This window comes from Caenorhabditis briggsae (genome assembly GCF_000004555.2).
Source record: "Caenorhabditis briggsae complete genome, chrIII, whole genome shotgun sequence".
Taxonomy (NCBI): domain Eukaryota; kingdom Metazoa; phylum Nematoda; class Chromadorea; order Rhabditida; family Rhabditidae; genus Caenorhabditis; species Caenorhabditis briggsae.
The window spans coordinates 405,920-417,970 of NC_013490.2; the positions used below are offsets into that span (position 1 = coordinate 405,920).

Genomic DNA, 12,051 nt, shown 5'->3' on the forward strand with positions numbered 1-12,051 from the left:
GTCACATAGTGGAAAATTTTTGTTCATAAGCTATAAAAGATTCCACGTCATGTTTTGAAAATTTGAAAAAGTTTTGAAAATTGGCAACACGGATTTTTATTGATTTTCCGTCGAAGAAAACTGAGTTTTCTTCGACGTTCAGTTTTTCAGTTTTCTTCGACGGTAAATCATTAAAAATCAGTGTTGCCAGTTTTTCAAAACACCAAGTGGAATCTTTTATAGCTTTTGAACAACATTTTTCCACCATCTCAACCAATTTCATCCTAAAGTACTGTATGTGACAATAGTAAGTTTCGAATAAAAATGTTCTTTTACTTCAACCCTTCCAATACGATTCAGAATTTTCAACTAGTTTTTCAGCCAACATAGAGCTCCCATGGAAAACAATTATCTTTAAGCTCGAAGGATCCGTTTTATGGAAAACAACAAGTCCAACGATAGTTTCCTAATATTCATTTTGCTTTATCACGACCCTTCTTGAATCCCTACCCCCCCCCCCATGCTTTTCCAGAATCCCAGAAATTGAAAGCTTCGAGTTCTGTGAATCACGTGAATTTCCAAAATCCCAGAACTCGAACCGTTCGAGTTCTGTGAAAAATCCCAGAAATTGCAACGTTCAATTTCTGTGAATCACGTAAAATTTCCAAATGCCCAGGATTCGAAGCCTTCAATTTCTGTGCAACACGTAACTTTTCGCAAAATTGAAAATCAACAGAAATAATGTAATTAAAACCATATTTTTCATGATTGCGTTGAAATAAAGTATTTCTGGACAAAAACACATCGATTATGACATTTATCAGTAGTTTAGTATTTTCTGTGACGAATTACAGAATTTGGACCATTTTTGTTTATTCCTTCGAGAATTAAAAATTTTGAAAATCGCTACTTCTTATATGTCTAAATTTCAGACCGAGATCTCCACTCTGTCACAAATTATGGACAAAAGCCTGAAACCGAATTTTGGATTTTATAACATCTCTTATTTAGGTCATAACTTTGCACACACAGGAGATTTGATGGTTTTGGTAGCGTTCTATAAAATAAACAACGCATTTCAGGCCAAACCCCCATCTACAGGGGTTCGAGACCTAACAAGATCGAAATGTTTATTACGATTAAAATATAAATGATAACAGCAATCTGTGAAATGTGCATGATTGAAGAGGAGAGCGTGACTTCCATGGAACGACATCTTTGAATTGTTCCAAATGGGGCTTCGAGCAAAAATTTGTTATTGGACAGAGGACTATGAACCAGAGTTGCACGGACAGTCCGTTGTCCGCTGTCCGACCGTTTTTGGCTGTCCGTGTCCGCTGTCCGTGGAAGAAATGTTCTTTTCTATCGTTAAATTTTTTTTTCAGCAAAATCTCATCCATTTTGGAAAGATTTTTCTGGTGTCCAGTGTCCGTAGCCCGTTGTCCGGAAATTTTTGGCTGTCCATTGTCCGCCGAAAAGTTTTTTGTCCGTTGTCCGTGGGAAAAATGTTTTGTCCGGCGCTCAGCGGGGTAGTTTCATATGCTAGAGGAGGATTACTGTAGATTCTAGAAGAAGAAGAAAATGCTAAAGATAAGGATGATAACTCCAGAACCCATAAACAGTGGTGCGACGATAGAACTGATAAAATATTGAAGATTTTATGAAAAACAATTCATCAGTTGACAGATTTTCGATATCTTTCAAATGAATCGAGATAAATAGTCTTAAAGTTAGAATCCAGGAGTACTTCTCAATCCCCTCAAACATATGTGTGAAACGTGTCAAAAATTTGTTTATCTTCAACTACCGTATATCGATTTTTTAATTTTTAATTTGTTTTGAAATTTCAGAAATTTTTAGCAAAAAATCGTCAAAAACTGTTGAAAGAGAGCCGAGTGGTAATTTGTAATGGAAATTACAAAAATAGGCATAAATTTGGCATAAAATATTTAATTTTGATATTTTCTGTCCCATTTATTCTCAGTTTTTGCAGATAAAAAAATGAAATTCCATCTTTATAAATTAGTGCATCATTGGAAGAAAAAAAGTTGCATAAATTAACGGCATAATATCACAAAAGTTAGAAGAAGTGGTAGGAGAAAATGAGAGAAAAAAAAGAAGAATGGGCAAAGAAAAATTGGAAAAAATAGAAATTTGAAAAATGAAGAAAATAAATTAGGAGATGAAAGATTTTTTGGAAAAATGCACAAAATTGTAGTGAGCTTTTTGTCAGAGAGAGAAAGAGTTTTTTGATTTTTTGCTTTTTAGAAAAATCCTATAGCATTTGGAAACAATAAATTAATAAGCCGCTAATTGTTTTTTATAGGAAATTAAGTGAAATTGTAATGGTTTTTTTTTCAACAGGGAAATGAAGTGAATTGAAGTGAAGAGAGGAGAGAACCATTGGATTATCCTTTTTTCTGAAAATGTCGTTTTTCTAATTAGGCTGCTAATTGGTCAATTACCTTTGCACCGGTATCGGCTTTCTTGACAGCTGTGCTTGTTTTACGGGCGTTTGGAGCGGCAGACTGGAAAAATAATAATTTAATTTGATTTTGAAAATTACCGTATTCCCTCTAATAGAAGCCCACCCAACCGTCAACTTTGAGCTCATGTATCTCAATTTCTGTTAAAGATGTTAATATTTTGTCAACTAATAAAATGTTCACCATAATATTACCAATATTTTATTAGTTGTCACATTTTTGATATCTTTTACAGAAACTGGGATATAAAGGCTCAAACTTAAGAGAGGGGCAGACGACCGCTTTGCTCCGGCTAGCGCCGACTTTCCAAATTTGAGCTCACGTATCTCGATTTCTGTCGAAGATATCAAAACGTAGTCAATTAACAAAATGTTTATTATAATATCATAAATATTTTGTTAGTTGACCATTTTTTGATATCTCGTACAGGAACCGAGATAAATAGGCTTGAAGGTGAAAGTTAGAGGGATTCAAACTGCGAGGTGAACCTGCCTACTCGTCTAATGACTCCGGAATCATCTAAATTTTTAAAATCTTATATTATTTTGTATAAAATTATTTGATCTACATCTCATACTTCGGCTCAAAAATTTTAGTTTTGAGAAAAGATACGATCCAAAAAGAGTGGCTACTTGAAACCATCTCTAAACTTGCACTTTGAGCTTAATTATCTTAATTTCTATAAGAGATAACATTAATATGCCAACTAATAACATTTTGGTGATATTATTATAAGCATTTTATCAGTTAACCACTTTTTGGTATCTCTCACAAAAATTGAGATACCGTAATAATAGAAGAGCATCCACACTGTCAATTTTGAGCTCAATTATCTCGGCTTCTATGAAAGGCATCAAAAACATGTCACCTGATAAAATGTTTGTGATATCATGATAAATATTTTATTTGTTAACAATTTTTTTATATCTTCTACAGGAAATGAGATAATTAAGCTCAAACTTGACAGTACTTTCTTTGAAAGTATAGGAATGAGCCGTTTTACCAAGCCAATACAAACTAGAAACGATAAACCAACCTTTCCAACATCACTGGTCTTCTTGGCAAGCGGTTTACCAGCAGCTCCACCTGTTCCAGCGGTACTTTTCTTCGCCACCGGCTTACTAACCGCCGCCGCCGACGCCACTGCCGACGCTAGCGATGTGGCAGGTTGACCAGCAGTTGACCCAGTTTGAGATGATTGTCGAATTGGTGCAGATTTTCGAATCATTTGTTGAGTGTCCGAAAATGCGACACCTTTTCGCATTGGCTCTGTTGGTTGTGATGGGAGGAGGTTGTTGAGAGGTGTTGGTTGTAGGAAATTCGATGGGACCAAACCACGTAGACCGTTTAGTTCGCCCATGTAGAAGCCGTCCTCATCCATGTCACCGTACACAGTGATGACGTCACCTTGTCGGAATGAGAGCTCCACCTGGAATAGTGACAAAGGGTTTTTCGATCTACAGTACTGATCAATAATATACCGTGAACACTTTAACAGAAAAACACCTAAACCGTTAACTTTGAGCTCAATTATCTCAGTTCCTGTGAGAGATATCAAAAATGTGTCAACTAAAAAATATATCATAATAAACATTTTATCAGTTGACAGATTTTTGATATCTTTCACAGGAGCTGAGATATGCGGGCTCAAAGTTAAGAGATCGGCAGACGACCGCGTAGCTTAGGCAGCAAGCGCCGACTGACCAACTTTGAGCTAACTTATCTCGGTTTCTGTGAAAGATATCAAAAAACAGTCAACTAGTAAAATATTATTGATATTATGATAAATATTTTATCAATTGTCACTTCTTTTGATATCTTGCATAATAATCGAGAAATTGAGCTCAAACTTGACAGTTTCGGGTCCTTTCTATTCCAGGTTTTACGGTATATTTCAAAATAGATCCTACCTGCTCCGCATCCACATTCGGACTCAACTGCCTCGAATCGTAGTCAAACTTGGCTATCATCCTTGCCATCTTCTGCCCACCAGCTGTCATTCCTCCATTCTGATATTCCCCAATAGCACCGCCCATCTGAATTCCAGCTCCACCCATTCCTCCGATTCCACTTGAGCTTGGAATTCCAATTGGGACTTGTTGTCCCGCCTGATTCATATGCAGTTGTCCCATTTGATGTGTCATTTGGGACATTTGCTGTTGTTGTTGCTGCTGTTGTTGATTCGATGGCCCAGGTTGTTGATCGTACCTCGATGGTGGATAGTCATAGTTGTTTTGCGGAGGCGGAGCTTGAGATTGTTGTTGCTCATCCATCCTAGGCCGTTCTCTGTACTTGTCGCCTCTGGCGTATGGGTCGTACGGTGGATACCTATCGTCGGTTTGTCGTCGATCCATTGGATGTCTTCTGGCGTCTAGCGATCTGTCCATTCTATCATATCCACGGTCTCCACGATCCACCCTATCTCGGTCCAATCGGTCACGGTCCAGCCTGTCACGGTCTATTCTATCACGGTCTAGACGATCTCGATCTATCCGATCGCCTAGTCGACCTTCCCGATCCATCCTCCTATCTCTGTCCCTGTCCCTATACCCCTCATCATCATACACATCATCTCTTGCATCTATGACTGGTTGACGCCTTCTGTATGGAGCATCTTCTCGTTCTGGCAGCCTTCTGTACTCATAGGAACTGATGGCCCCTTGTCTTCGATACCTTCCACCATCCCTATCTCGGTCTCGATCATCGCGACGGTCCAGAGAGATGTAGTTGGGGTGGTGGGGTCTGAAATGCTGCTTTTGATTAGTTTTCGAGCCTAAATCTAAAATTTTACCTGTGTTGTGGTCCACGATTCTCTCCTGCATAGTCATAACTTCTTGATTTGAGACTTCCCCATCGCTGTCGTCTCAATGCAGGTTCCGGTTGTGTTGGTGGTGGTGGCGCCGGTGCTCCGGTCGTCCGTCGTTTCCCAATATCATCAGAAGCAATCTCAATAACCATATTCGACGGCACCAATCCAATACGATTGCCAATTTGTCCATGATAGAAGCCATCCACATCCTGCGGCCCGTAGACTTTGATCAGCTGATGCTTCCTGAATTGCAGCTCCTCGAACTCGGCATTCGGATTCGGCGACATGGCCGCCGTGTAGTCGAAAAGAGCAACAAACCATCTGCACTCGTCGGAATCCAAAGTAGGAGGACGGAGATCGGGTTCACTTCGAGTTCCAAACCCACTTTCAGATTTTACCCGCTGCAGACGCGGTTGCATGAGACGTTGTTGAAGTGTCTGCGACATTGGGTGACGCGTCCCCAGTGGACCGCCCACCACCACCGAACCACCATAGTGCATTCGCTCGTCGGCTGAGCCAGCACGATTCAAGCCTCGAGAGTACGCTTCGATGCGAGCCCGCGCGTCTCGAGACTCGGGAGCGTTGGCCCAGTCGGCGGCTTGACGATGGCGCATGAGATAGCTGAAAGTTAAAGAAGCATTAGGATAGTGCTATAGACTCGGGGTTGTTTTTGATTTTAATGCTAAATTCAATAAAAATGGGGATTCTAACAGCTTTCAGAGCCTTAAAAGTGTCGAGTTACCGTATATGCTCTAATAGAAGGCTGTCCAGACCGCCAACATTGAGCCCATACATCTCAGTTCCTGTAACAAATATCAAAAAATAGTCAACTGATCAAACATTTTTCACATTATGATAATAGTTCAATTAGTTGACAACTTTTTGATATCTTTCACAAGAGCTGAGATATGCGGACTCAAAGTTACGGGGTCGGCAGGCGACCGCGTAGCTCAGACTGCAAGCGCCGACTGATTAACTTTGAATTCAATTATCTCGGTTTTTGTGAGAGGTATCAAAGCTGTCAACTGATAAAGTATTATTCAGATCATGATAAACGTTTTATTAGTTAACAACTTTTTGATATCTCTTATAGGAAATGAGATATATTAGCTGAAATTTAGTGGTTTGGATGGACTCTGAAAAATACGGTATTTTAATGTAAGTACCGGATTTCAAAGCCAAAAACTCATGTATATTTTTTAAAGAACGAAAAAGCAAGAAAAATTCCTAGCTGACTAAAATAACACATTCTATTGGCATTTGCTTTTTCCCCCAAATGACGATAGAATGCGAAAAACGGGACAATTAGCCAAATCGTGGGGTAGCAGCAGCACAATAATTACTCGTTTTCTTTAAGTGCCTATCCATTGCATCAACAATTCCTTCTTCTAGAAGGAATTTCTAGAATTCTAATTTTTGTTATTTTGATTCAGAGAAAGAAGTAAAAGCTAGGGATCCTCTGAATCTTAAACATCATAGTTTTACAGCTGATTCTACTGTAAAACCTGTAAGAAGAAGAATCCCCACACTATCAAGTTTGAGCTCAATTATCTCGGCTCCTGTAAGAGATATCAAAAATGTGTCAACTGATAAAATGGTTGCGATATTATGATTAAAAATTTATCAGTTGACAACTTTATCATATCTTTGACAAGAATCGAGATCATTGAGCTCAAAATTGAAAGTTAGGGGGCCAATAGGGAAAAAAACCCAACCTGTTCTCCATCTCCAACACCGACGGCCGTGGTTCGTCTGCACCGGATGGTTCGGTGTGCAGAAAGTTCGGATGGAACGTGTAGTACTGCGACATTTGATTGGTTGCCGGTTTTGTTGGCTGCTGCCACGTGGATTGCTGGAATGGCGGATGAGAATGGGACAGACAATGGACGGAAATCAGGGTTTTGTGGTTGGGGACTGGGTTAGGAGGAACGTGGACGTTTGAAAATGCTGTTGTGACATGGAAAGCGGCTAGGGTGCTATGTTTAGACTTCCTGAACAAAGATTTAACCGGTGCGTTACGGTACCGTAAACCGGTAGAAGAGATTTCTTATCTTTGAGCCAATTTATCTCGGTTCTTTTCAAAAATACAAAAAAAGTGACCAACTAACAAAATGTTCAACATAATATCAAACAAATTTCATTTGTTCACACATTTTTGATATCTCTCTCACTATCAGGAACCGAGATAAATTTGGTCAAAATATAAAGGGACAGGTTTTACAGTATTTTACTGATTTCAGAGGAAATAAAAAAAAAAACATTGAGAACTTCTGTTTCAAAGTTGAGGCCCTGCAAATTCCGACGAAAACATTTCCGGGAAAAAAGTTTCATGGGAAAAAAGGGCGGAGCCGAAATTGCACTCCTGACTCCGCCCACTTTTTCAGAATTTCCTCGGAATTGGCGGGGCAGTTTAGTATGGTAAAATGGAAATATAGTCCAAAATTCTTAGCCGTAACCCAAATTGGGAGCAATGAAAGATTAACAAAGTTTAGATTCATATTCAGGAAGTCCGATAAAATTCAGTATTTGATTGAAATACCGAAAATGGCTTTGGAGGGTACAAAATTTTGGGGTCATTGGGGTACAAAACGATTCAAGGGTACACCACGATTCGGAAGTTCAAAACACCTGAAAAATCGAACTTGGTACCCCCCGAATCACTTTGTACCCCCTTGTCCCAAAGGCACAAAGCTCCCACATCAAAAAAACCAAGGAATCGCCCCTAACACACAAAGCCCAATTTGTCCAACTCATGATCTTACCACAGTTTGTCCAACCGATGATGGTCTCGGTGCGCTACCTCCAGCGAGAAGAATCGATGATGGTTGTGCGCCGAGGGATGCCGACCTGCAACATATATACATTTGAAAAAAGAAAGGAAACGAAGAAGAGATTGCGGAGGGCAGATTGCTCCTACTCCCTTTTCTTGCTAGCTCCCTCCCCCGTTTTTGGGGAAGCGAGAAAAAAGGAAAGGAAAGGAAGGGTTAACCGAATATTGAGAGACTTGCAACGAAGAAGCACAGACATATCAGATTCGCTGCTGACGCTCCGTAAGGCATTTATCTTCTTTTTCCGGCGCCGGACATTCGCCCCTGGACGCTGTAGAGCTCGCGCGCGCGCGAACATCTTTTATTTATGAGGAAATGGAGAAAAAAAATGAGACAATTGTGTGCCCTTTTTTTAGGTTGAACCTAGATAAGAAGTCTAGATGAAGCCTTCATAGTCATCCATGGATAGGAAAGGTTCAGAGAACCAAGAGCAAGATTGGACAAGAGCTTGGGCACCTTGCCTATAAAAGGGGAACGTATGGATTGGGTCATCTCGACTTAGGCAGCTAGCTAATGGCTCAAGCGAAACGTTATGATGGTTTTTTGGAACAGGCTGGGCAATATCAGGCTGGTGGCATAGCCTACATGCTACAAGGCTCACCATACATCCTACCGTAACCACTCTAATGGAATACCACCCGGAGCGTTAACTTTGAGCTCATATATCTCATTTCCTGTTGAATATATCAAGAAGCAATCAACGGATAAAACATTCACCATAATTTCAAAAATAGTTTGTCAGTTGACCAATTTTCAATGTCTTTTACAGGAACCGAGATATAAGAGCTCAAATTGACAGGTTGGGTGGCACTCTATTTGACACTCTACGTTATTTGAAACATGCAATATCAGGCTCTCAGCTGACCGGTCCGGAAGTTCTAAGTTTTATTTTCAATAGAACCTTCAAAATGTGTTTCAATTGAACCCATATACCATATAGGCACAATAGCTTTAAACCACCTAACCTCTGATTCTTTGGAATAAACGCTCACCTATCAAAAGTGGCATATCCTCCACTCTGCACATTGGGAGCACTTGCAGGAGCCGACTGTTGCATGGATGCTTGCACATTTGGATACGATGTCTGTTGGTAGCTCATCAATCCCGTCGCACCAACCATCCGCGCCGGAGCCGTTGATGGAGCAGAGTACGGACCAGTGGCGGCTTGATGAGTGACATGTCCGTTTGCCAAAGGTGGATGTGCATTGGTCAGGGTGCCCGTTGAGCCAATTGGCATGTAGATGGCTGGAATTGTAGAGTGTGTTTTTTTGTCAGTTAAATTTGACCTACTTCTCCCGCGAAAGTTTGAATAGTATAGCATTTTTTCAGAGCTCTGGGATCTAGAAGACGTGAAAAACCGCGAATGAAAAATTGTGGGCTTATGGGAAGCTGAGAAGAGGAGAGGGCGGTGCGTGGGAAAAGCTAACGAGCCTGTTATTCATATCTATCTCAAATTTTCGCACAATATATCGTGGCTCATATTTTAAGAAATCGGAGAAAGAATTACTAATTAGAAAAAGCGAAGCTTTTTAAGGCTTAAATAAGATCGGGCTCTGCGCCTTGAGCTTCTGTTGGATATAGGACCTTCTTTCATGATAAACATGAGAACTATGCGCCTTTAAACACTAAACTCAAAAATTTAAAAAAAAAACTCACAATTAGCGACACTCTGTTGTTGCTGTTGATGATATGAAGGATACGATGAGGTCATGTCCACCAATGGTAGTCCACTTGTAGGATCAACGGTTCCTATCAGCTGTTGCTGTTGGGTTGTACTCGGTACCACTACTCCTTGTGTACGTGGCACTCGTGCCACGTTAGAGTCTGATGACACAGCGCCTTCTTTTGTCTTCGTTCGAACTGTGATGAAGATCGGCGGGTCGTCGGAGAGATCGGACAGGCGGAGGACAACGTGGTCGGCTGGAAAGGTGTAGTTGTTGAAAAATGTGTGTTTTGTTTCAATGAACTCGTCGTGGGAACTTTAGTTTTTTTTTGCAAAATCTGAAGTAGTGATATGCTTTGAAAATGCAAAAAAAATTTATTTCATAAAATGGCAAAAATACCCTGTTCTCTTCCCGAGCTTCTGAATTCAAAAGGGCCCCTAACTTTGAGCCAATGTAAATGTGTTCCTGTAAGAGATGTCAAAAAGTTCTCAAATAACAACATTTTTTTGATAATGTGATAAACAGTTTGTCAGTTGACCATTTTTCGATATATTTTACAGAAGATGAGAAATATAAGCTCAAAGTTAAAAAGTCGGTAGGCGACCGCGTAGTACAGCCGGCAAGCGCTGACTTTTCAACTTTGAACTCAATTATCTCGACTCCTGTGAAAGATATCAAAAATTTTTCAACTGATAAAATATTGCTGATAATACGATAAATGGTTTATCAGTTGACAACTTTTTCATATCTTCGACAGACGCCGAGATAAATTGGCTTAAAGTTAGGTAGGGTGCTTTAGCGCTAAGGTAGGGGGGGGGGGCACATTTTTCAAATTTGGCGCAATTTTCCGGATGTCTCAGCGGAAGGAAAACAATGTCTTTTAGCCAAAGTTTTCAATTTTAAACAAAAAAAACATCTGCAAAAAATTCCAGTCAAAAATTCAAAAAAATTGGGAAACCTCAAACTCAAAACTATTCAAATGTTATATCAATTTGTAGCCCATGATCAACTTCTTCAAATCAAAACTACCGTACCTGTAGCCTGTGGCACCTGAGCAATATTCTTTCCGTCGGCGTAGATCAAGTAGGAGTGTACGGCAGCGCGGGATGGAGGTTTCGGTTGATTGGAGACGGGTTGCCACGAGACTAGAAGTGTACCCGGTTGGGGTCCGATTTCCACTTGAACGTGTGTAGGTGGGTCAGGTAAACCGACTGAAAAGAAAACATTTTTATAGGAGGAGTGTGTGTAGTTTGGAGCATGAACAAATTGCAATATATATTTTAGGATCGGAAGGCCAAAACTAATAAAGCCCAATTATTCCAATTTCTGTGAAAGGTTTCAAAAAGTGGTCAACTGACAAAATGTTTATCATAATACATAATATCAAAAACATTTTATCATGTAAAAAGTGGTTGATATCTTTCACAGGAAGAACATCAGGGTGGACCTCAATTAGGGAAAGGGCTTCAATTAGATGGTTTTTAGATTTTGCCTTATCAGGAATATTTAAAAAACGACACGAATCAACAAAAAACACAAGAAATTTCAGAAAAAAAGACCTAGAATGCAAACTGCACTGTCAGTATGGTCTTCAATTAGAGAAAATATGATAATTCTATACTTGCTTCTTCAAGCTTAATTATCTCAACTTCTGTGAGAGTTATCAAAAGTTCGCAAACTATAAAATGTTGGTGATTTTTAGATAAACATTTTATCAGTTAACATATTTTGAATAGCTTTCATATGAGCCGATATTAAATGACTCAAAAATAAAAAGTCGCAGATTGCCAGCTGAGCTACGCCTCCGCCTGCCAACCTCTCAACTTCGAGCCAATTTAACTCAGTTCTCTAAAGAGATATCAGAAAGTTGTCAACTAAAAAACTATTTATCATATTCTGAGATACGCGGTCGCCTGCCACTTCTTAACGTTGAGCCTTATCATCTCGAGTTTTGCACGTGATATTAAAAAGCTGTCAACTGATAAAATGTTAAGTATAACTTCAAAAACAATTTACCGTAAAACCTCTAATAGAACGACACGCTTCAGGAAATTCNATATTTCAGAAATACAAAAATTCAAAATAAAGGAGGAATCCATATTTCAGAAACCCGAGAAAAATCGCAGATTAAGACTTTTTTTTTCATTTTCTTGAATTCGAAGGAATTTTTCTAAACAGGTGTGAAATTCTTGAGAAAAAAAACGTATTTCGAGATTTCTGTAAAAAGAACATTCTAGAACATTCTGGGGTTTTGGAAATTCCGAATTTCTTGGAACTTCTGAAGT

At 39.5% G+C, this 12,051-nt stretch overlaps 1 protein-coding gene across 1 annotated transcript in view; it reads right to left on the reverse strand.

Annotated features, from left to right (window-relative positions):
• Positions 1-2,420: 2,420 nt before the first annotated feature.
• The window catches only part of Cbr-tag-168, a gene marked incomplete at both ends in the record, with an annotated part of 23,559 nt that continues 13,928 nt past the window's right edge, over positions 2,421-12,051 (reverse strand). Inside the window, 9 exons of the mRNA XM_045243299.1 lie at positions 2,421-2,507; positions 3,502-3,894; positions 4,376-5,256; positions 5,312-5,895; positions 6,990-7,126; positions 8,037-8,121; positions 9,095-9,347; positions 9,759-10,022; positions 10,801-10,977. Of these exons, the coding sequence (XP_045095645.1) occupies positions 2,421-2,507; positions 3,502-3,894; positions 4,376-5,256; positions 5,312-5,895; positions 6,990-7,126; positions 8,037-8,121; positions 9,095-9,347; positions 9,759-10,022; positions 10,801-10,977 (2,861 nt within the window). The remainder of the gene's footprint in view (positions 2,508-3,501; positions 3,895-4,375; positions 5,257-5,311; positions 5,896-6,989; positions 7,127-8,036; positions 8,122-9,094; positions 9,348-9,758; positions 10,023-10,800; positions 10,978-12,051) is intronic.